Source organism: Gopherus evgoodei, chromosome 17 (assembly GCF_007399415.2).
Source record: "Gopherus evgoodei ecotype Sinaloan lineage chromosome 17, rGopEvg1_v1.p, whole genome shotgun sequence".
Classification (NCBI taxonomy): Eukaryota; Metazoa; Chordata; order Testudines; family Testudinidae; genus Gopherus; species Gopherus evgoodei.
In genome coordinates this window covers 22,300,391-22,326,077 of record NC_044338.1, presented here as the reverse complement: position 1 = coordinate 22,326,077, position 25,687 = coordinate 22,300,391, and the positions used below count along the sequence as shown (strand labels likewise).

The following is a 25,687-nucleotide window of genomic DNA, read 5'->3' as shown; positions in this document are numbered from 1 at the left end:
ATTCGTTCTTTTGGACACATCATCACATCAGGAGCACATCTTCAGTTGATCGTCACCCCCAAATCATTTTCAGAGTCTTTGCTTACAAGGACAGAGTCCCCCATCCTGTAAGCATGGCCTATGTTTTTTGTTCCTAGATGATAGGATGGCATGCATAGTAAAATGCATACTGTTTCCTTGGGCCCTGTTTACCAAGCAATCTAGATTGCTCTGAATCAGAGATCTGTCCTCTTCATTACGTGCCACTCCACCAATTTCTGTGCCATCCGCAAACTTTATCAGTGATGATTTTATGTTTTCTTCCAGGTCACTGATAAAACGTTAAACAGCACAGGGCCAAAAACCAATCTCTAGGGACCCTGCTGCACACAGACATGCTTTGATGACTATTCCCCATTTACTGTTACATTCTGAAATCTTATCAGTTAGCCAGTTTTTAATCTGTTTAACATGTGCCATATTAATTTTATATCATTCTAATTTTTTTAAATCAAAATATAGTGCAGTACCAAGTCAAACACCTTAGAGAAGTGTAAGTGTATGATAGCAACACTATTATACATTTGGTTGCTAAAGATATCTAAAAAGATAGTTAATTTGATTGCCTCTATCCTCCAAAAACCCATACTGATTTGCTTTAATTACATTACACTCATTTAATTCTTTATTAATCGAGACCTATATTGGCCGTTCTATTATCTTGCCCAGGATTGATGTCAAACTGACAGACCATTACCCTTTTCAAAAGCTACACATTAGCTTTATTTCAGTCTTCTGGAACTATCCCAGTGCTCTAAGACATATTGAAAATTAACATTAACAGTCCAGCCAGCCCTTCAGTCAACTCTTTTAAAGCTCTTGGATGGAAGTGATCTGGACTTGCTGACTGAAAAAATGCCTGATTGTAGTAGCTTCTGTTTAACAGACTCCAGAAGTACTAGCGGAATGCAAAGAGTGTTATCATCACATAAAATGGGACTATATCATGTGTTCCCTAAATACATTCAAAAATAAAACAATGTAAATTTTAGGGCCTGCAAGTCCAGTTAGTTCTACTCCTTGTTCAGCCAATCGCTCAGATGAACAAGTTTGTTTACATTTGCAGGAGATAATGCTGCCCACTTCTTGTTTACAAAATAACCGGAAAGTGAGAACAGGCATTCTCATGGCCCTGTTGTAGCTGGCATTGCAAGGTATTTACATGCCAGATGAGCTAAAGAATCATATGTTCCTTCATGATTCAACCACCATTCCAGGGGACACGCGTCTATGCTTATGACTGATTGTGCTCAATAACAATCCAAAGCAATGAGGACCGACGCATGTTCATTTTCATCATCTGAGTCTGATGCCACCAGCAGAAAGTTGATTTTCCTTTTTGGTGGTTTGGGTTCTGTAGTTTCCACATCAGAGTGTTGCTCTTTTAAGACTTCTGAAAGCATGCTCGACCCTCTCAGATTTTGGAAGGTACTTCAGATTCTTAAACCTTGGGTTGAGTGCTGTAGCTTTCTTTAGAAATCTCACATTGGTACCTTCTTTGTGTTTTGTCAAATCTGCAGTGAAAGTGTTCTTAAAAAGAACACGTGCTGCGTCATCAGCGAAGACTGCTATAGCATGAAATATATGGCCTAATTCGGGTAAAACAGAGTAGGGGACATACAATTCTCCCCGAAAGAGTTTAGTCACAAATTTAATTGATGCATTTTTTTTTAAATAAGCGTCATCAGCATGGAAGCATGTCCTCTGGAATAGACGCCGAAGCATGAAGGCATATGAATGTTTAGCGTATCTAGCACATAAATACCTTGCAATGCTGGCTACAAAAGTGCCATGCAAATGCCAGTTCTCGCTTTCTGGTGACACTGTAAATAAGAAGTGGGCAGTATTATCTCCTGTAAATGTAAACAAACTTGTTTGTCTTAGCGACTGGTTGAACAAGAATTAGGACTGAGTGGACTTGTGTAGGCACTGAAGTTTTACACTGATTGGTTTTTGAGTGCAGTTATGTAACAAAACAAAATCTACACTGGTAAGTTGCACTTTAACGACAAAGAGATTGCACTATAGTACTTGTATAAGGTGAATTGAAAAATATTATTTCTTTTATCACTTTTACAGTGCAAATATTTGTAATCAAAATATATCCTTTGATTTCAATTACAACACAGAATACAATAAATATGAAAATGTAAAACAATCCAAAACATTTAATAAATTTCAATTGGTATTCTATTGTTTAACAGTGTAATTTAAAAAGCTGTGATTAATCACAGTTTTAATTCATGGTGTACATTAACTGTGATTAATCGACAGTCCTAGTTATTTGTAATGTTTACAAAATCCAAGGATGTTTTAGTATTGGTAGCATGAGACCTCCAGCATATGTCACTCAAACGAAAGTCCCCCCTGATTACACATTTATCTCTTCTCTTTACACATTACAGATTGGTGTATAAGGAAGCATCCTGCTCCATGTGTAAGCTGGCCCGTAGCAGAGATCAAGTAGTACCCCATCTTGTTCTTTATCTATTAGAACATAGATCCATAAGCAACCAAGATAATTTTCTTCTGAGTTATCAGTGACTCGGAAAAAGGTTATGCCATCTTCCCTCCCCGCCCGACACATCAACACACACCCACCCCTTATGCTTGCAGGATCCTTCCCAAATAGGTTATAACCACTGACTTTAACATTTCATAACATTTGTGAATCATCCAACCAGATTTCATTTATATTGGTTAGATCAAATTTATGCTCATAAATGAGCAATCTCAGTTCCTCTTGTTTGTTACTCAGGCTCCAAGAATTCGGAAAATTTCAAGAATTCAAATCCAAAATTTCTTCCTTCATGTCATTTGGCTCCTTCCTTAATTTTGTTCTCAACATCTCAATTTTGTGCTAATTAAGCACTCATACCTTCCCTCTTTTTACCATCCCCTTTTAACATAAGAATGGCCTTACCGGGTCAGACCAAAGGTCCATCTAGCCCAGTATCCTGTCTACCGACAGTGGACAATGCCAGGTGCCCCAGAGAGAGTGGACCTAACAGGCAATGATCAAGTGATCTCTCTCCTGCCATCTATCTCCATCCTCTGACAAACAGAGGCTAGGGACACCATTCCTTACCCATCCTGGCTAATAGCCATTTATGGACTTAACCTCCATGAATTTATCCAGTTCTCTTTTAAACGCTGGTATAGTCCTAGCCTTCACAACCTCCTCAGGTAAGGAGTTCCACAAGTTGACTATGCGCTGTGTGAAGAAGAACTTCCTTTTATTTGTTTTAAACCTGCTACCTATTAATTTCATTTGGTGACTCCTAGTTCTTGTATTATGGGAATAAGTAAATAACTTTTCCTTATCCACTTTCTCCACATCACTCATGATTTTATAGACCTCTATCATATCCCCCTAGTCTCCTCTTTTCCAAGCTGAAGAGTCCTAGCCTCTTTAATCTTTCCTCATATGGGACCCTCTCTAAACCCCTAATCATTTTAGTTGCCCTTCTCTGAACCTTTTCTAGTGCCAGTATATCTTTTTTGAGATGAGGAGACCACATCTGTACACAGTATTCGAGATGTAAGTGTACCATCAATTTATATAAGGGCAATAATATATTCTCAGTCTTATTCTCTATTCCCTTTTTAATGATTCCTAACATCCTGTTTGCTATTTTGACCGCCTCTGCACACTGCGTAGACATCTTCAGAGAACTTTCCACGATGACTCCAAGATCTTTTTCCTGTCTCGTTGTAGCTAAATTAGCCCCCATCATATTGTATGTATAGTTTGGGTTATTTTTTCCAATGTGCATTACTTTCCATTTATCCACAGTAATTTAGTTTAACTCTCTCCTGGCTACTTTGCCAGCCTGTCCTCCAGGAGGTGAAGGCTATACAAACTACATAGGCCTCTTCCCCCATAGAATATGGGCCAACGTTCCACGGAACCAAAGCCTTCCTACCCAGCAATTCACATCCAGACTCTTCTGCCTTCTTTGCACACGGGACATGAAGGATCTCAAAGAAGATTGATTGGACATTCTTCTTCAGCATGCTTCGAGTTCACTGAGGTCATCTACTATCTCTGAGATGTATCCCAACACCATGCTGTTACTGCCAATTTGAACCATCACAACTGGATCAGTTCCATAGACTTAAAAAGCTTATTCAATCTTAGATTAACATCTCATGTCTTGGCTCTAGAAAAGTAGCATACTCTCCAGTTGTCCTCCTGTCCCTTGCAGAATACTGTTTCAGTTCTTCTGAGTATTGAATCCCCAACAAGGACTGTCTGTCCTCCTTGGAAAATTGGAGAACTCTTTGTGGGTAAGAAAATCAAGCTTATGTGTGGGTGGCAGCTCGGCCCAATCTATATGTCCCATACATACAATCATAGATTAGGGTTGGAAGAGACCTCAGGAGGTCATCTAGTCCAATCCCCTGCTTAAGGCAGGACCAACACCAACGAAATCATCCCAGTCAGGGCTTTGTTAAGCTGGGCCTAAAAACCTCTAAGGATGGAGACTCCACCATCCCCCTAGGTAACTCAGTCCAGTGCTTCACCACCCTCCCAGTGAAATAGTTTTTCCTCATATCCAACCTAGACCTCCTGCACTGGAACTTGAGATCATTGCTCCTTGTTCTGTCATCTGCCACCACTTTGAACAGCCGAGCTCCATTCTCTTTGGAATCCTGCTTCAGGTAGTTGAAAACTGCTTTCACATCTCCCCTCACTCTTCTCTTCTGCAGACTAAATAAGCCCAGTTCCCTCAGCCTCTCCTCATAGGTCATGTGCCCCAGCCCCCTAATCATTTTCATTGCTCTCTGCTGGACTCTCTCCAATTGGTCCACATCCTCTATGTAGAGGGGGACCCAAAACTGGACGCAATACTCCAGACATGGCCTCACTAGTGCCAAATACATCTCTCCCTTCCCTTGGGCCTGCTAGAATTTGAAAGGTATCTTTCATAGGTTTCCACAATGAGGACCTGATATCGATAGGAAACTTCTAGGTGTGTGGAATTCCTCCTGCTTCTCTTCCCTGTGGTGGCCAGTTCGCCTAACTTCATCTGTCTCCAACCATGCAGAATGCTGCTGTGACCTCTTGGTGAGGAAATGTGTTTTGTAAAATCCACAGGAGCAGTTATTCTATTTGTAACAAGTTCATAGATGATGTATTGCTGACATTTATCAGCAGCAATGGGTCAACTTCCAGTGTAGATGGGGGTTATGGCCACAAAATATGCTCGAGATGAAGTCAGGGTGTACACTGGAATAAATGAACGTACCTACAAGCTATAATGTAGCTTTAGCAAATTATAATTTTAGAATTGCTTCCCATACACGCTAGAAAACCAAACTTTCTTATAAAATAAGAGTGGTTTCTCAAGGTCCTACATACCGATAAGGAAGTCTTTCATAATAGGTCTTCTCCAGTGCAGCAAAGTGATATCTTGGCTTCAGACTTGTGGCTAGATTAGATATTAACACAGAGCCACACCTCTGAGTATCCATTTCTCCCTATAAAAGGCAAATAAAGCATTAGTCTAAAATCCTCTGGGTTTGCAATGCAGAGAAAAATGGTCCAGCATAGAGTTTCTTTGTTCTGTGTATTTTAGAGATTTTGTGCTCTACACCTCTGCTGAACAGCAGCATGTTTGAGCCAGAGTTTGAATTCTCCCATAGATGTTGCTAGCCGTGGGGCTTGAAAAGCTCAGCTATTGAGCCAGCTCTTCCCGCTACCAGAGATTGTAAAAGCGAAAGCTCTGGCACAGGGCTCAGAAGCCCTGGCAGTAGGTGGCTAGATATAATCCCCAGATACACACACTCTCCCATATCCGCCCTAGTTAGCTGCCCCCCGGCCCCTTCTTTCTCCCCCCACCCCCCAGCCTTGTTCTCCATTGGACACCCTCCACGAACAAATAAGAGACTGGGGAATATCTGTGCTCTCCTTTCTTGTCCCCATCCATGAGAGCTCCCCAGCCCTCACAAATGCCCTCACCCCATGCCCTCCTCATCACTGCTACAAGCACTGGCCCAAATAACCATCTAGGTAAGTCAGGCTGGGACTCTCTGTCAGCAAACCATTTGTGGGGCCACAGATTAAACATGCAAACCTTTAAAAACAGTCCAACTATTTCTTCAAACCTTGATTACTGTTAATATAAATGAGATTTTCAAATAGAACAAGTACAAAGTTTCTACTTTCAGACTTTGAGTGTTCAGAGAGAAAAATGTGTGTTTAGAAAATATGGGGGAAATTATTTTTCCCATGTTCACTTAACACAAAAACTGAACATTTTTGCTCCAATTTTCATCCTCCACTTCCAACAGCCCCCATCACCGCACCCCTTCTTTAGCCAACACCCACCATGATATTTCTCCTTCCAAAATGTGTTTGAAAACGTTAAGAGCAACTGAAAATGGGAGCTTGACTGGAAGCTGGAACTCAGCTTTTAGTGGATGCTTCTTGCATTGACGACAGTGAACTGATGTGTAACAGAGAAGTCAGTAGTGCAGGAAAAATGTGTTGACCTTCACTCAGGTAAGAGGTATATAAACTTCAGTAGCGTCACAGGGTGAGCTAGCCCTATAAGAGGGTTTGTGTCCAGCCTCACCTGTGCCTAGTTTACCATCCAGATCATTGGACAGAGCCCAGAGACCATGTGATAGACAGCCAGGCTTGCTGCGACTTGCTTATAAAAGGCAGCCTGTGCTCAGTGAAAAAAAAGCTAGCCAGAGCAGCACTATGCTAGCAGGTTCTCCAGGAAGTGGGGCCTGGGAAAGGACCAACGGAAACTCCACTGACCTCCACACAGCAAAGAAGAGACCATGGGAGCAGGAGGTGCTGAGAGAGAGCAGAGTGAGACTCTCCAGAGGCCGCAGACTGACAAACAACAGGTCATGTAGGAAACGGCTGAAGGAAAGTGAATTAGGTGGTTAGGGCCAGAACCCAGAGCAGAAAAGTCCTACGTATGGGTGGTGGGTGATATACTCCTGCACAGACGACAAAAAGTCAAAAGTGCCCTAAGAAGAGTAAGGGACTATTGAGCTCTTGGAGTAGTCAAAGAACTATTCTGAGCCCAGAGAGGGCTGGAGGGACTTATTTCTTTAGTTGGACTTTTGGCTGTCCCCAGAAGAGACACCAACTTTTAACCAGACGGTCAAGGGCACTACAGCAATGTACCAGGCCATAGAAGACCACTGATAGTGGAGAAACTGAGGAAGCAGATGTGCTTCATCACTAGGGAGAGGTAAGCTGCTGTTATGAGAAGTCTGCAAGAGGCCTGTGGGTGAAATCAGATTATTCAGCATACTTCACACACATGAAACAAAAGAAGTTACAAGATCCGCAAGTCAGATAGTAAAAGATTCAAAAGATTAATTGGAATTGAAAACGTCTCTAATTTGTACCACAAATAATCGTAGTGTGGAAAACAATGAGTCCACGGGAAAGATGACAGCTCATTGTCTGAAAAGACGGTTACTCACCTTTGTAACTGTTGTTCTTCGAGATGTGTTGCTCATATCCATTCCAGTTAGGTGTACGCGCCGCGCGTGCACATTCGTCGGAAAACTTTTACCCTAGCAACTCAGTGGGCCGGCAGGTCGCCCCCTAGAGTGGCGCCACCATGGCGCTCCATATATACTCCTGCCGGCCCACCCGCTCCTCAGTTCCTTCTTGCCGGCTACTCCGACAGTGGGGAAGGAGGGCGGGTGCGGAATGGATATGAGCAACACATCTCGAAGAACAACAGTTACAAAGGTGAGTAACCGTCTTTTCTTCTTCGAGTGATTGCTCATATCCATTCCAGTTAGGTGAATCCCAAGCCTTACAAAGGCGGTGGGGTCGGAGTGAAATGTGGCAGAATAAAACTGCCGAGCCAGAGGCTACAGCCTCTCTTGAACCAGGCATACTGCGAAGCAAAGGTAAGGACCGAGGACCAATGGAGCTTCGCGACAGGTCTCGTGGGTAGAAACACGAGCCAGCAAGGCGGCAGATGAAGCCTGAGCCCTGGTAGAATGCACGGTGATGTGGCTTGGGGAAATATGAGCCAAATCATAACAAGTGGGGATGTCCGCCATCACCCAAGATGAGATCCTCTGAGAGGAAAACAAGCAAGCCCTCCCTTTGGCCCGCTACCGGGGCAGAGCTGGGGCGCCTTAGGCAATGATTCTGTCAGCACAATATAATGCGAGCACTCCACAGATGTCCAAGGAGTGCAACGGTTATGCCCATTGCGTTGAGCTGTGGGTAACATGAAAGGCCAAAACACTTTAGGGAGGAAAGCCGGGTGCGGTCATAACTGCACCTTGTCTTTGTGGAACCTTCGTAAGAGCTCTGATCTCAGAGACCCGTCTGGCCAAGACTAGGTTGAGGTCCCAGGGCGGGGCTGGGCGGCGCACCCGAGGGTGCAAGCGCTCCAAGCCCTTGAGGGACCTCGAATCCATAGAGCGTGGGACACTGAACGTCCATCTTAGCCTGCTGGAAGGTAGGGATGGCCACTGAGAGTGTCCTCAGCGATGATACCGCCAGATCCTGCCGCTGAAGGCCAGAGGCAGGCCAAATAGAGGGGATCGAGACCTCAGCAGGAGCAAGATCGAGCGTACTGCAGCTGTAAAGGAAACGCTTCCACCTGGCTCGGTACGTTGACCAGGTGGAAGGCTGCCTGTCACCCCGACTCAGGTACGCAGGAGCCACCGTGAGGCGAAGAGGCTGCAGGTCCGAGTGACGAAGCCTGTCATTGCCCTGAGTGATGAGGTCTGGGCTGACAGGCCGAGCAACGTGGTATGTCAGTGCTGCCTGGACCACTCTGGAGTGATCATGATGATGCACGCTCTGCCCCTGCGGAGTTTGAGCAGGACGTAACGAACCAGTGGGAACAGCGGGAAGGCATAATGCAGTTGGCCGTTCCACGGCATCAGGAATGCGTCCAAGATCGATTCCGAGGAGAGACCTTGGAAGGAGCAGAACACCTGGCATTTCCTGCACTCGCGGTGAGCGAACAGGTCTGTGTGAGGAACCATTTCCACTTCCGGAAAGCGGGACGCCTCACATGGGGCAGAGTGATGACTCATAAGACAGGAAAGACCTGCTGAGTCAAAGAGATAAGACGTTCCGAACGCCTGGGAGAAAGGACGTCGCCAGCTCCATCGAGTGGGCCATGCAAAAGACCCGGAAATGGATGGCCTCCTGACAAAAAAAAAGGGGGAAGGACTATGTCCCCCCTGAATGCTTATGAAGCACCTGGCCATTGTGTTGGCTGTAAACACCGAGATACAACGGCCTCGCAGCTGCCGCTGGAACCCCTGGCATGCCAGGCGGACTACTCTCATTTTTGGGGCATTAATGAGGAATGCCAGCTCCCTAGAAGACCGAAGGCCTTAAGCTCGGAGGTGACCATGAGCACTCGAGCAGAGAGATGATGCGTCCGCCGTCAGGGGCAGTGAGGGCTGGGGCGGATGAAACCGCATCCTGTCCACACCAAGGAGGGAGTTAGCCACCACTCTAGGGAGCCTAAGGCGTTCGAGGGAACGGTGACTACCATGACCATTGGCTCCCTGTCCAAGCGGTACGCCGAGGTGGGCCGGACTTGGAGAGGACGGAGGCGGAGCTTGGCGCTTTTGGTTACAAACTTGCGGGCAACCATGGACCCAGGAGACTGAGACAAGAACGAGCTGAGGTCGTTGGGAAAGCCTTCAGATCTCAGATGATTGATGCCATCGCCTAAAACCGCAGTTGCGATAAGCAGGCTCCGGCTAGGTAGGAGACCAAGATAGCCCCTAGGAAGCCCAACCTCTGCGTGGGAACCAGAGCGGATTGCTCTATAGTAATCATCAGGCCTTGATCTGTGAATAAGACCGTGACGATGCCCACGGGCTGAGTGGTTTGTGTGTCAGAGTCTCCTCGGATAAGCAAATCGTCCCAATACGGAAAAACGCATATCCGACATAGCTACGGTAGGCGGCGACTATGGCCGTAAACCGGGAGTATTCACCGCTGGCTATAAAGCGGAGGCATCTCCCATGCGGAGGGAAGATGGCATTGCGAAAGTACGCGTCCTTCCTATCCAGGGCGGCATAGTAGCCCCCCGGAGGCAAGGATGGAATAATGGTTCCCAGGGATACCATGCAGAACTTCAACCTTATCCCAAACCGGTTGAGTCCATGCAGGACCAGGGAGGTCTGAGACCTGTGGTCGAGTGGGGGACTAGGGCATAACGGGTGGTACCTATGCTCCATCGTGCGCAGGACCCAGCGATCTAAAAGTAACTGGGGCCATGCCAGGAGAAAGCGGGATCAGGATCCCGTCCTGCGACTGGTACACCGCCCTCCGGCGAACCTTGGAAGGTCCGTCTTTGGTCCCAGTGGTAATTGCGAGGGACCTTGACTTTGGCTTTTTAGGGGGCCTGACGTTTGTCTGCGACCACCTTGGCCTTGCCGTTTTCCAGAGTTCTGCCTCTGGCTAGGCACAGAGTATGGCGGCTGGGGCCATAAAGGCCTGCGTTTGGTCGCAGGCGTATACATGCTGAGACGCATTAGGACCCTATTGTCCAGCAGGCTTCGCAGTCTGGGGCTGTCTCTGCCGCGAAGATGCCTTTACCAACAAAGGGTAAATTCTTTCCCCCCGTCCTCCAAGACGGCAGCGAACTCTAGGTGGGAGGTTCGAGGGAGAAACTCCTCCACCCAGGTGCTATAATTATCGCAGCTAAGCAAGGCTTGTTGCTTTGCTACCCAGAGGTGCAGGGCCCCTGCAGAGTACACCTTGCATTCGCCAAGGCTCTTTCTGCTTCGGGGCTGGCGCCCGCTGGCCATGATATCAGGATCGTGGTCCTGAGCATAAAATCCGCGCATATGGGGTGACACGGATGCGTGTCCGGACGGCCATGGAGGTACTAAAAGAGGGCACGGGCCGAGTCTCTGACTCACTCGGACCTTGCCCAACTCGGCACCGGGGACCGGCATCGGGAGGCGTATCGGTACCTGGAACGAGATCCAGACCCGCAACCAGAACGGTGTCGGGAGGTCGACCGAGATCTCGAGGCTCGGAGAAGAGCTACAGGAGTCAAGGTACCTGCCCCGGTGCCAGATGTCGGAACGGTGCCGATAGCGGGTCGGCGAACGGGATACCGACCGGAGCAGTGAATGTGACCAGTACCGAGGAAAACAGTACCGGAACTGCCAGTGGTGTCCGGCGTGCCGACAGGACTTGGAGCGTCTGCGGGACCGTGATCATGGACGGTGCCGCTCTGCTGTACTGACAGGGGACAGTCCCTTGAAGAGACTGTATTACCCGTACCGGCGGTGCCCGGGTCAGGCAGCACTGACTCCGTCATGGCACTGAGAGCCCTCGCCGTTGGTAACATCTCCGGCGCGCAGGGAACAGCAGGCTCAACCACAGTGCGTACTGGGGAGCTGTCAGGCACCGGATTCGACGGCCCTCGTGGGGCCGGGATCCATGGTACCGAGGTCATCAGAGCTTCGGTAGGTGCCGGTGCCGGGAGAACCGAGTTAGATAAGCCGTCTGGCTGGGGTGCCGTCAGCACTGAAGCAGCGGGAGTAATACGCTCAACCACGGCGCGTGCCGGGGAGCCGTCGGGCACCGGATTCGATAGCTCTTGTGGGACTGGAATCGACGGTGCCGATGGAAGCAGCCGGAACAGGAGCTCAACCACGGCGCGTGCCTGGGAGCCGTCAGGCACCGGATTCTACGGCCCTTGCGGGACCGGGATCGACGGTGCCGACGTCATCGGTGCCGCAGCAGGTGTCGGTGCCGGGCGACCCGACTTAGACTAGCCCTCTGGCCGCGGTGCCGTTGGCACGGAAGCAGCCGGAGAATTAGCTCGACCACGGCGCGTGCCGGGGAGCCGTCAGGCACCGGATACTACGGCCCTTGCGGGACCGGGATCGACGGTGCCGACGTCATCGGTGCCGCAGCAGGTGTCGGTGCCGGGCGATCCGACGTAGACGAGCCCTCTGGCTGCGGTGCCGTTGGCACGGAAGCAGCCGGAGCAATACGCTCAACCACGGCGCGTGCCGGGGAGCCGTCAGGCACCGGATTCTACGGCCCGTGTGGGACCGGGATCGACGGTGCCGACGCCATCGGTGCCGCAGCAGGTGTCGGTGCCGGGCGATCCGACGTAGACGAGCCCTCTGGCTGCGGTGCCGCTGGCACGGAAGCAGCAGGAGCAATACGCTCAACCACGGCGCGTGCCGGGGAGCCGTCAGGCACCGGATTCCACGGCCCTTGTGGGACCGGGATCGACGGTGACGACGTCATCGGTGCCGTAGCAGGCGTCAGCGCCGGGCGATCCGACTAGACGAGCTCTCTGGCTGCGGTGCCGCTGGCACGGAAGCAGCAGGAGCAATACGCTCAACCACGGCGTGTGCCGGGGAGCCGTCAGGCACCGGATTCTACGGCCCTTATGGGACCGGGATCGACGGTGACGACGTCATCGGTGCCGTGGTAGGTGTCAGCGCCGGGCGATCCGACTAGACGAGCTCTCTGGCTGCGGTGCCGCTGGCACGGAAGCAGCAGGAGCAATACGCTCAACCACGGCGCGTGCCGGGGAGCCGTCAGGCACCGGATTCTACGGCCCTCGTGGGACCGGGATCGACGGTGCCGACGTCGTCGGTGCCGGGCGAGCCATCTTAGACGAGCTGTCTAGCTGTGGTGCAGCTGGCACAGAAGCAGCAGGAGCAGTAAGCTCTACCACGGCGCGAGCCGGGGAGCTGCCAGGCACCGGATTCCCTGGTCCTGGGGGACTGGAATCGACGGAGCCGAAGTCATCGGTGCCTCTGCAGGCCGGATAACGCAACTGAGGCGAGCTCTCTGGCTGCGATGCAGGTGGCACGGAAGTAGCGGGAGCAGGGGGCTCAACCACGGCGCGTGCCGGGGAGCCGCCAGGCACCAGCAGGAATCGTAGACTCTCTCGACCTCGGAAGAAGGGAACGGTGCCGAGTCGACATCGGTGCCGGCGACGGTCGGTGCCGAAAGGCCTTGGTGGTACCGGCGGGGTCCGGTGCCGAGGAGGCGCTTCTGCCCGCCGCTTGAACATCGCTCCGCGCCCAAGGTGGAGGGGCAAGTGAAAGTCCCGCACCTTTTTGTTCTCGGCTTAAAAGCCTTGCAAATGGGGCACTTATCTGTCAAGTGTGATTCCCTGAGGCACTTCAAACAGGAGTCATGTAGATCTCTCTTCGGCCGCGGCTTCTGGCAAGCCGGGCCCCTTTTAAAACCCGGTGAGCCATGCATGGCTCCGGCACTGGGCTCATGGAAGGGGCTACTTCCTGAACCCCGCTAACTAAACTAACCATGTTAGCAAAGAAACACGTATAACCATACAAATATATATATAAAAGTGTTATAACTGCATAATTATATACGAGAAAACGAGTAGCTAGGGAAGTGGAGGTCAGCTAAGCCGCGCTCCACTGTTCCAACGACCGACACGGGCGGTAAGAAGGAACTGAGGAGCGGGTGGGCCGGCAGGAGTATATATGGAGCGCCATGGTGGCGCCACTCTAGGGGGCGACCTGCCGGCCCACTGAGTTGCTAGGGTAAAAGTTTTCCGACGAATGTGCACGCGCGGCGCGTACACCTAACTGGAATGGATATGAGCAATCACTCGAAGAAGAACTCAAGAGTTCTACTAACCCAATTCAAGAGCCAAGATAAGCATCCTCAGAACAGAAACCAGTCTGCCAAGTCATTTTTAAAGCTTTTTTTTTTTTAAATCTACAAATAGCTACAGTGAGTGGAAACTGCACATTTAACCCATTTTAAGTGAATTTGAATACTTACAGGTTTATTTCCAAAATTCCCTACACCTCTGGGCCAGGGGGATGTCAGCAAGATATCAACACCTTTGAATTTTGGAGTAGATAACAAAGATATTTTCAGTTCTGACACATCCTTGGAGCTGAAACTGTAGGCTGGAGCTGGCTCACTCAGGGATTCTGTACCACTCAGGTAGGCAATCTGCAATCCTGAGGTGCCGCTGAAAATACCCTTACGGCCTGTAGTAAAACACAAATGAAATTAAGTATTGTAAGAAACTACTCAAATATGTCATGCTAAGAGGAGGCCAAGTTTTGCAATCCTTGCTTATTTATTCAGTCTTTGCTTATGAGGAAACTGACTGGCTCTGGTAATGCATTAATTGCCGTCAGGACTCCAGGATTTGGCTCAATGACTGGAAACCCCGTTCCATTTAAAATGCTCAGGGGTATTAAAGATGCTACAAAAATAGAAAACACAATAATAATGGGGGATTTCAACAAAACCCATACTACATGTCAGCTTAGGATGGGATGCAGAGATAAAATTTCTAGACACCATCAATGACTGCTTCTTGGAGCAGCTAGTTCTGGAACCCACATGGGGAGAGGCGATTCTTGATACAGTCCTAAGAAACACATAGAATCTGGTCCAAGAGGTTTTTGAACGAATGATAAATCCAGCAGTCACTATAAGTCACTAGGACCAGAAGGTATTCACTCAAGAGTTCTAAAGAAACTCAGATATGAAATTGTAGAACTACAGTATTAGCTTTGGTATGTATACTATTGCTTAAATCATTCTCTGTACAAGATGACTGGAGGGTAGCTAATGTAATGCCAATTTTTTAAAAAATGCTCCAGAGGTGGATCCTTGCAGTTACATAGGCCGGTAAGCCTAACTTTAGCACTGGGCAAATTGGCTGAAACTATACTAAAAGAAGAGAAATATCAGTCACACAGACGAACACGATTTGTTGGAGAAGAGTCAATACAGTTTTTGTAAAGGAAAATCATGCCTCACCAATCTATTAGAATCGTTTGAGGGGGTCAAACATGTGTAGAAGGGTAATCCAGTGGATACAGTATACTTAGAAAAAGCCTTTGACAAGATCCCCCACCAAAGGCTCTTAAGCAAAGTAAGCAGTCTTCGGATAAGAGGGAAGGTGCTCTTATGGATTAGTAACCGGTTAAAAGACAGGAAACAAAAGGGTAGCAATAAACAGTCAGTTTTCACAGTGGCAAGAGATAAACAGAGGGATTCCCAAGGGTCTGTACTGAGACCAGTGCTGTTCAACATATTCATAAATGATCTGGAACAAGGGGTAAACAGTAAGGTGGCAAAGTTTGCAGAGGATACAAAATTACTTAAGGTAATTAGGTCCAAAGCAGACAGTGAAGAATTACAAAGGGATCACATAAGACTGGGTGACTTGGCAACAAAATGGCAGATGAACTTCAGTGTTGATAAATGCAAAGTAATGCACTTTGGAAAATACAGTCCCAACTATGCAGACAAAATGATGGGGTATAAATGAGCTGTTACCACTCAAGAAAGAGATCTTGGAGTCATTGTGCCCAGTTCTCTGAAAACATTGGCTCAATGCACAGCCTCAGTTAAAAAAAGCTAATAGAATGTTAGGAACCATTAGGAAATGGCTAGATACAAAAACAGAAAATGTCATAATACCACTATATAAAGCCATGGAATGCCCATCCTCTGAATACTGCATACAGTTTTGATTGTCCCCTCTCAAAAAATATATATTAGAATTGGAAACCGTACATAGAAGAGGGACAAAAATGATTACGTATCAGAGGGGTAGCCGTGTTAGTCTGGATCTGTAAAAGCAGCAAAGAGTCCCGTGGTACCTTATAGACTAACAGACGTTTTGGAGCATGAGCTTTTATAGCTGAATACCCACTTCGCTGGATGTGAATACCCACTTCGTCCGACGAAGTGGGTATTCACCCACGAAAGCTCATGCTCCAAAAGTGATTAAGGGTGTGAAACAGCTTCCATATAAATAGATTAAAAAACTGGGATTGTTCAGCTTGGAAAAGAGACGACTAAGGAGTAATATTATAGAGGACTATAAAATCATGAGTGGTGTGGAGAAAGTGAAAAAGAAAATGTTATTTACCCCTTTACATAACACAAGAACCAGGGGTCGGAGGATGTTGTGAAGGCCACAAGTATAACTGGGTTCAAAAAAGAATTAGGTAAGTTCACGGAAGATGATATGTCCGCCAATGGCTATTAGCCAAGATGGTCAGGGATGCGACCCCATGCTCCGGGTATCACGAAGCCTCTGACTACTAGATGCTTGAACTGGACAACAGTGGAGGGATCACTCAATTGTCCTGTTCTGTTCATTCCCTCTAAAGCATCTGGCATTGGCCACAGTATTACCCAGTATGGCCATTCTTATCTTCTGTGTATGGACTAGCTTTCCCAAGCTAGTTTGAATCCAGCTACCATGGGTAACAATAGCAGTGAAAACGGGGCAGGGCAAACTCTAGTACAGGTAGTACAAGCCCAGTTTGGCCCTAGGTACGTAGCCTGACTGCTAGCCCACTCTGAAGTCCGTGCTGCACTGTCTTCAGCTAGCATGAATCCACAGCTGTTGTAGCTCACACTAGCTGAAGTGGACTAGCTCATGCACATTTCTGTCGTGTGGACATATGTATGATAAATGCATAGCTGAATTAGGAAGGAAAATTCATACTGCACATATGCAAAGGATAGTGTTCTTTTGCCATTAACTTGTTTCCCAACAATTTTTTCCCCAAAGTTGGCAACTTGATGACTTCATTGAAACTTGTCCAACAAGCTCAGTTTAACAACCCAAATAGCTCTGTTGAGCTCATAAGAAGTTGAAAATGTTGTAAAAGTACCAAAGATGTCTTCTTGTGCTGCTTATCCAAAAAAAAAAAAAAAAAAGCAGAATGATTTTATTAAGGTTTCAAAAACAATTCATCTTGAGCCTGAGACTCAGTAGGAGAGATTAGTTGGCATGATTTCTGAAGGAAGTGAAGAAATGAACAAGTGAAGTTTGGAACGAAAGGGCCATCACAACCTAAATTAAGGCACTCCTACAGCAACATTTTAATACTCCCATAAAGAGCACATCGGATTCCCAACACAGAAATAAAATCTATACCATTACCTAAGTATGTAATGTTCTCGGCTAGTTCACAGCCATTGACATCTGGAAAATAATGTACCGTTTCCGGGTTATTGGCACCCAAGACATATGTTGGAATAGGAGCTAGAGAAGAAATACACATAATAAGTTCACTTGTTTCAGAACTGTGACATTTATTTGATTCTGTATTTACTATGATGAAGTAAAGATTCACTACGGAGGAAATGTACTATTGTTATGGACCCAGAAATTGAGTTTGTTAGATCCTGTCCATTTCATGGATATTTATTAACCACCAGTTACAACACACACACACACACACACCCCTAAATTGAACATTATAGCACATACTAATATAGTATATTAAAGTACTGTTTTTTTTAATTTGGTAGATTTCAAGTTGACTGTGTCCCTTAAGAACATCTTCATTGATAATGCCAACAAGATTAAATGATTCTCCCATCCCCGTCCCCATCAACTGTAATCTCCCCCTTCAAGAAAAGCCAGTATAAATAATCGAGATTTGCATGATACCTAGGAGCTCATTAAGCTTTGGCCCTGAAGAACTAAAAGATTGCCTATACACAACTTGCACAAGTTTCACTTAAATTTGTTTAGTTAAAACAGTGCAACTTGTGTGTGGACTCATAAGTTTAGCTTTCAGGTACGACAGTAAAAAGACCAAACAATGTTAACGGCGTATTGAGGAAATGCACCCAAGCACCAGGATTACACCAGGAACTGTGTACAACAGAAACCTCTCAGAGATAGCACTACACAATGGCAACTGTTTGACCCAGGTCACAGCAAAAGTGGGGAGAAGATATAAAAGGGGGAAAATGACGTTATGGGTGTGTATGGGGGGGAGTCGTCATTCTCCCTACAACACACCTGGAAATACCTGAGGAACAAAGTCTGAACTGTGGGAAGAGATGGATTTTCAGCCTGTGTATGAAAACCTGGGAAAGCCCAGGCAACTTGTGCCTTAAGAATCTGCCAGCCTGTTTATCACTCAGGTGAGAATCTGCTTATTTACATCCTACCTATCTGGTGTGTTAAGCTAAGCTTGCGGGTTTTGTTAATTTACTACAGTAATCTGCTTTGATCTGTTTGCTATCACTTAAAATCTCTTAAAATCTATCTTTTGTAGTTAGTAAATTTGTTTTGTCTCTGAAACCAGTGTGGAACTCATATTTGGGACAGAAAGCTGTTGCATCGCTCTCTCCACATCTAGAGAGAGGGTGAATTTTATGAGCTTACGCCATATAGCTCTCTATACAGCACAAGACGATACGGTTTGGGGTTTACACTCCAGAGAGGTTGTGTAGTGGTGTGCTGTGCAATTCCTTAGCTGAGCTCTCCCACGCAGAGCTGATCTCAACATCTGTGTGAATACGGCTGCACCTGGGTGTGTCTCTACTTGTGTGTGTGCTGGAAGGTGGCTTGAGAGCCTGTCACAGCAGCACAGAGTAAGGGGAACCCAGGTGGGTGGGACAGGCAGGCTCAGTGGTATCCCAGTGGCACCCTGGAGGGAACCCATCACAACAGGCTACACTTAGTTGCAAGTCAACATGTTTTAATAGTTACCAACTACTGGGAATCAATTTTTCTTTAGGAAAATAACTAAAAAGTACAAATGTAAAACATTATTAAAATCCATGATCTAAATGAAGAATTCCTGCTTGCTGACTAAAAACTGGCAATTTTAAATCAATCCACCCTGGTGCCCAACGTCTCAGACAGGTACACAGCCCCTCCTGCCAGTCTCATCACGTCATCTATATTTTTAGTGAGCTTGCTTGATTAGAGCTAATGCAGATATGTCTGCAAGCCAGGAACTGCACGACCAGCTTGAAGTGTAGAGATACTCTATGAAAAAACAAGGTAAGGTGGCAGCTTTACAGATTTCCACGGATAAGCTTCTTTCATAAATGTGGTGATGGGAGCAGGGAGAGGGAGCAGAGGATAAGGAAATGGGCAGTTTCCCCTACATGGGTGGAGAAGGGGGTCTATGCTGGAGTAATGAGAGACTTGAAGAGCAGCAGAGGGGCTCAGTAAGTCAAACAGCATTTCATACTTAGAAACACTTTGGTAGAACAGCTGCATGGGAACAGAATCCTCATGTGCCTCTGTTCCAGACACAGTGTTCAAAGCGCTCATGGCCCTTTATTATGCACTCCCGGACACGACGGAAACCTGCGCAAGTGCAATACCCCAAGGAACACATCTCAAGATTGGAAGGCCAAGAGGAAAGGGCTTTAACGCTAATTCTTTTCACTGCCTGTGCATTAATTTTCAAAGGACAGATCACTGTTGCTGTCTGGTGCGGCTGCCAAAGGGAAAAGATGGGGCAACAGGGAACAGATATGGCCAACTACACGAGTTGATAATTAACAGCTTGAGCTGCCCCCAGATCAGTGGCAGAGAGGAGACGACCCAGTACTGTACACTACTGGAGAAATTACACCGAGAGCAGCAAGCTGCACAGCGTACAGACCTAACACTCCATTGAGTGCTAAGCAGCAGGGCCTAGCTAACATTACTCATAGCAATCCACTGACAGTTCCAAGCCCTTTGCATACACGCGGACATGCGCGGCAGGCACCAAAAGGCACACACTGATCCTTTTTTGTACCCCCAGCAAGCAGTGCTGAGCACATGGCCCTCAACTTCCGTAACCCATAGCTGAACGGCTCTGACACCCACCACAGCCCTTGCCCTCTCTGGCCATCCCTCTATTCAGTCCAGGATCATACACTGAACAACTCAATACAGCAGCACAGGAATGAGATGAGTGGTGAAGATACTGTTCATCAACTCCAAAGCCACGCGTGGAGCCACATCCCACTGGGTTATAGTCACCTAATACACAGGCCTTTTCCTTACCTTTCTTGGCACTTGTCCGGTACTCCTCCCACTCTGTCTCTGGAATAGAGCCAAAGAAGTTCCCAACGCACAAAAGTAGCTAAAATCATTTAAAAAAAAGTAGCACAAGTGAACCATTGTAAGAACGGGGAAAGGTTTACAAAGTTAAAATACATCAGGCTGTCCTTTTCATTACTTTCTTAATGTCACAGCATTAACAGTGATTTGGGTTCAGTGGCTTATCGCCTGAGATTCAGTTTCATTTGATGTATGTAAAACAAGAAATTCCTTAGCAGTTATGAAGCACATAAGAAAAAAACACAGGGGAAAAACAGCTGAAATTACAAGATCACGTAAATTTTCATTGTGAGAAACTCCCTTATTCCTTCCCGATGTACAGAGTCTTTTCCAGGAGAAAACACTTCCTAGCAATCTCTCCAATAGCATCCTACCATCAGAGCAAGCATCCTTTTAAGTCATGATGTGCAGAGACTAGTATCACAAGATGCACGGAGTGAAATGTTACAGAAGTGTACCATGACCTGTCACATGAAATTAAGTGAAAGTTAGAATCAAAGAGAGTGCGTTTAAGCGAAGTGAACTGTGATAAGGAGTCTCAAAAGACTCCTGGAGAGTGCATGAAGTTGTTTAACAACAAATTAAGAGTTGCGAGGACACCATGAAGTGCTGATAACTGCAATCCACCAGAAGTGTATTTGTTTGGTTCATTTTGATGGGGGCAAGGCATCCCTTTTCTGGAGGGGGAATATCGGTTCCTGTCTTGAGCTTGCAGCCTAGACAGCTTGTAGGGGAGGGACCGAGGGAGCTTCACCATCACAGCTACCACCACCTGCTGGGATCTCAGGATTTAACATCATTTTTTCACCATTTTCCTGGTGTATTTTAATGATGGTTGTTACAACAGCAGAAAGGGCCAGAACATATTCTACCTGAACCCCAAACCACATTTAACTGTTTACTGTTACAACACTAATCAAGGGGTTTAAAACACCCTAGACTCCATCATAACAGCATCAGTCTGAGCTTTCAAGTTCTGTTAAAATCTCATCCTGGGTTTCCCCAAGACATTCACATAAAAGAAGAGTGAAAAGAATAGCAAGAGATAGGAAAATGCAGATTTTGTCTCTTGACTGCAGTTCAGTTGCTGGACAACTGAAGGCGAAGCATATAACTTAAGTATCTGACTTCACTCCTCTGGCTTCAACTTTCCACTCTCCAAAGCAAAACTCGCAAAAGCTGTGGGAGGCAAAAATGCAGCCAAGGATCAGGCTGCATTGGCAGAAGCAACTTAAACTTTCTAGATTTCCATCACAACTTCAACAACTACTATTAAACTCTCTCTGGAGAACTCCCACAGTAGCATGAACTTCCTAGACACCACAAGTAGCTTCAACAATGAACACCTACAGACTATATACAAGAAACCCAGGGATCACCATATCTACCTTCACGGATCCCATAGCCACCACAGACATACAAAGACATCTGTTATCTACAACCAGGCACTCAGATACGTCTGAAGAGAAAGTCCAGAATAAACGCCATTACACACTTAAAACCACCTTCACCAAACAAGGAAACTCCATCAGAGAAGTAGATCACATCATGGAACAAGTCATCCAAATATCCCAAGAGAACCTGCTTCAGTACAGAAGTAAACCCTCACCAACCAAACACCCCTAGTTGTCACCTATCACCCCACACTGCTACCTATATAGAGTATAATCAAACAAGTACAACCCATATTTGATAGAGACCCCATTGTGAAAGAAGTCTTTCCTGACTTCTGGCTTTCAAATAACCCCCCCGTCTCTCCAAGCTAATCATCAGAAGCAGGCTCCTCATAGACCAGAGCACATCAACTCAAAGCAGCACCAAACCTGCCAGAACAGAAGATGCAAAACATGAAGACATATCTCCACTGCTACAATGATCAATGGCCACCCCCAACACACCTTTCAAGATCCATGGGTCCTCCACATGCCTATCACAACATGTGGCAGACCTTATCCAGTGCATTAAATGCTCCAGTAACAACTATGTAGATGAAACCAGATCACCACTATGCTCTTGAATGAACACATGAAAACAAAAAAAGAAAAAGAAAAACCCACCATATCACCTGTGGGTGAACACTTTTCACAAAGTGATCACTCCATATCTGACCTATCAGTCCTCAATCTCACAGGAAATCTCCACAACACTTTCAAAAGACAAACCTGAAAGCTTAAATTCATAACTTTGCTAGACACTAAAAATCCTGGATTGAAGAGACAGTAGATTTATGGCTTATTACAACAATCTATAATGCGCTAACAACTTCACCCTCAGCTGCTTCTCCATCCCTTCCTTTCCTCCTTATGACTGGAGGGGAGTTAACTGGCCACTTCACTTTGTTTAACATAAGTAGTTAACATATATTTGAAGGGATCGTTCAATCTGTCACATCTTGTATTTAGATGTGACACACTGAATAAGAGCAGGTCTACACTACAAATCTCTGGTGAAGATGCTCAAAGTCCATGGCAGAGAGCTCTCCCATCAGCTTAATAACTCCACCTCTGCGAGAGCTCACAGCTATGTTGGCGGAAGCTCTCCCACCAACACAGCGCTGTCTACACAGGGTTTAAGGTTGGTACAACTAAGTTGCTCAGGAATGCGGATTTTTTACACCCCTGAGCAACATACTGATACCTAAGTAAGTACTGTAGTGCAGACCTGGCCTAGGTTTCCCAGACCTGAAGAAGGGATCTGTGTAAGCTTGAAAGCTAGTTTCCCTCACCAACAGAAGTTAGTCCAATAAAATAGATTATCTCACCCACCTTCTCTCTCTCTCTCTCTAACATCCTGGGACCAACATGGCTACAACAACGCTGCAGGTAACAGCACTTGTCACTTAGCTCACTTTTTTAAATAACAAATGTAACTTATAAAATGTTTTCCAGTAAAGACCTGCATGCTTTCACCCACTTCAATTCAGAGTGGTTTTTTTTTTTTTTTTTTAATAACTCAGAAATGTCTGGGTTTTAAGAAAAATAGTTTCCCCCAGTACCTTTTATCAATTTTCAGTCAGAAATCAAAAAATCAGTTTTGGTAAATAATACAAGTTCTACATTTCGATTAATGTAGAATGAGCATGGGGCTAAAAGCCAGAATTTCTGGGTTCTATTTCTGGCTCTGTCACTCACTGAGGCCCGGTCTACACTTAAAATTTAGGGTGACATAGCTATGTTGCTCAGGGGTGTGAAAAATCCACCCCCGCCGCCGGAATGCCAAAGCCATCCCCGGTGTAGCTGTTGCTTGGAGAGGTAACTTTCTTACAACAATGGAAATAGCCAGGAGTTATACCAGCATAGCAACAGTGCCATAGCTATGCTGGGATAGTCTCCGTAGTGTAGACATACCCTCAGTGAGAGACTTTGAGCAGGTCACTGCATCTTTGTGCTTCAGTTTCCCACCTGTAAATATGAGGATAAGACGACTTTAAAGAGATGTTGAGAGTGTTAATCTTTGTTCAGTGTTTAAAATATGCAAAGCACTGTGTAAATACTAAGCTTCTAATTCACATTATGTGCAAATATTATTTTCACGTAGCATTTAGAAGAGTCAAACAATAAGTGTTTGGCTTTATTTAACATTATCGTAGGTCAGAACTTTTTTCACTTGCCAATGGGAGGCAATATACAGTGAAACACTTCTAATCTAACAGACGGCAGTGCAGAGGCAGAAATATAAATCTTACATCAAATTCTCCACTTTTCTTCTGAACAGCTTGTACTCTATTGAACAACATATCAAATTTTCCTTCAACATCCCCACAGGCGAGTCTAGGGAGAGAAATAAGGACATGACAACACACACAATGAATGTGTATCTTTAATATTTGAATTGGTAACATTAAAAATTGTGACCCTGTCTTTCTTACAGCCAAGGATTCATACAAACCCATGAGGTTGTGGAAAATCCTGCCTAAAATATAACTACTGTCTAAATGCTTATTAACTCAGATACATTTTCCCTGAACAGGTATTTTAGGAGTTACCAGGAGAAAGATGGCCTGCAACCTCTGGGACATGGGGAAAAAAAGTGCTGTTAATGCACATCTCTCCATAACGGACAGTATTTTTCTACAACCTTTGTTATATTGTACTATATGATACCACGTAACTAAAACTTGTATTGAAACGGACACACAAGGGGCTGAGTTAGGATTACATGAGCTGCTAAAAGAAGCACTTTTTGACTTTTAGCTGTTTAAACCATGGAATATTTTTGCTCTCTTTACAATTTTTTCCTGAACTATCCTACATTTCCAGTTTTACAAAGAAGCAGAAAGAAGTCTTTGACGCCTCTTCTGCACACCACTCCCGTTACAAGCCATGGAGCCCTTCCACGCCTTAAGGCTGGTGCAGAGCTAAGCTCCTCGCGGCGCTACAAACGGTCACATTCACTAGCAATGCAGAGTGACTTCTCCAAGAGCTGTTAAAAACCCAACACTGAACGAGCTTTTCAGTTACCAAAATCGGGGCTGAGTGGAAGCGCCCGGACACCTTTACTGCCGAGAGTCGCTGCCCCTGAGCTCACTGCCCCGGGGGGAGGGGGGGGGGAGCGCGGCTGGAATCCTAACGCGGTTTCCTTACACGCCCGTTTCCACGGAACTGCCTGGGCGGCGCAGCGCCCTCGAGCCCGCCTGGCCCACGGCCACGTGGCTCGGCAGCACAACCGGAGCCGGAGCCCGAGCCCCGGCCCGGCCCAGCGCACCCCACCCGGCCCGGCCCGGCCCGGCCCAGCCCGCTCCCCCCGGCCCCGGCCCCGGCCCAGCCCGCTCCCCCCGGCCCCGGCGGGGGGCGGCAGCTCGACCGGGGTCCGGGCTGGGAGCAGGGGGCGCCATGGGCCCAGGGACCCCCGAGTCCAGCCCGGCCCCCCGCAGCCCCGCCCCCGCCTCACATTCTCAGCGGTTTTCCAGCCATTTCAACGCCGGAACAGGGGACAAAACCAGCCAACCCCCGACCGGACACCAGAGCCGCGCTCCCCGAGTACGTCCCCCAAACCCTCCCGGCCGGACACCAGAGCCGCGCTCCCCGAGTACGTCCCCCAAACTCTCCCGGCCGGAAACCAGAGCCGCGCTCCCCCGGTAAGTCCTCCAAACCCTCCCGGCCGGAAACCAGAGCCGCGCTTCCCGAGTACGTCCCCCAAATCCTCCCGGCCGGCCACCAGAGCCGCGCTCCCCGGGTACGTCACCCAAGCCCTCCCGGCCGGAAACCAGAGCCGGGCTCCCCCGGTACGTCCCCCAAACCCTCCCGGCCGGAAACAAGAGCCCTGCTCCCTGGGCAAGTCACCCAAACCCTCCCGGCCGGAAACGAGAGCCGCGCTCCCCTGGTACGTCACCCAAACCCTCCCGGCTGGAAACAAGAGCCGTGCTCCCTGGGTACCTCTCTCAAACCCTTCACCCGGCTCGCCCTGTCCCCTCTCAAACCGTGCCCACCAGAAGCAAGAGTCGTGCTTGCCAGGTGCTTCACTCAAACCTTTAGCCCGAACGTAACAGCCCATGAGACCCGCAGGGGCCCAGCCAACATGGTGCACATTGATGTTAGTGAATAAGAGCCAACGATGTCAGGCAGTTGCCAAAAGGCTAATACCCTTCTGGGGCGTTGTCATAAACAGATAGCTAAGGGTTAATGTCTCTTTCACCTGGAAAGGGTTAACAAACAGTGACCTGCAACACCTGACCAGAAGACCAATCAGGAGACAAGATATTTTCAAATCTGGGTGGAGGCAGTTTTGGGTGTGAGTTCTTTGTTCTTCTCTGTGGGGGGGAGGGGGTCTGAGAGAGACCAGACATTACTACAGGCTCTCTAAGTTTCTTTTCAAAT

The 25,687-nt window shown here is 47.2% G+C and overlaps 1 protein-coding gene across 5 annotated transcripts in view; it reads right to left on the bottom strand.

The window, feature by feature from the left end:
* The window catches only part of CWF19L1 (CWF19 like cell cycle control factor 1), a 65,902-nt gene extending 41,049 nt beyond the window's left edge, over positions 1 to 24,853 (bottom strand). For 2 of the 5 annotated variants that reach the window (XM_030536551.1, XM_030536553.1), the window contains exons 1-6: positions 24,762 to 24,853; positions 23,557 to 23,641; positions 19,815 to 19,893; positions 16,950 to 17,051; positions 13,805 to 14,019; positions 5,405 to 5,523 (exon numbers count right to left, since the gene is read on the bottom strand). In XM_030536551.1, coding sequence (XP_030392411.1) covers positions 5,405 to 5,523; positions 13,805 to 14,019; positions 16,950 to 17,051; positions 19,815 to 19,893; positions 23,557 to 23,641; positions 24,762 to 24,784 — 623 coding nt within the window. In that variant the 5' untranslated portion in view covers positions 24,785 to 24,853. Of the gene's footprint in view, positions 1 to 5,404; positions 5,524 to 6,811; positions 6,920 to 13,804; positions 14,020 to 16,949; positions 17,052 to 19,814; positions 19,894 to 23,556; positions 23,642 to 24,331; positions 24,548 to 24,761 lie in introns of those variants that run through there. The other 3 variants (XM_030536552.1, XM_030536555.1, XM_030536556.1) reach the window with 3 other exon arrangements.
* Positions 24,854 to 25,687: the final 834 nt, after the last annotated feature.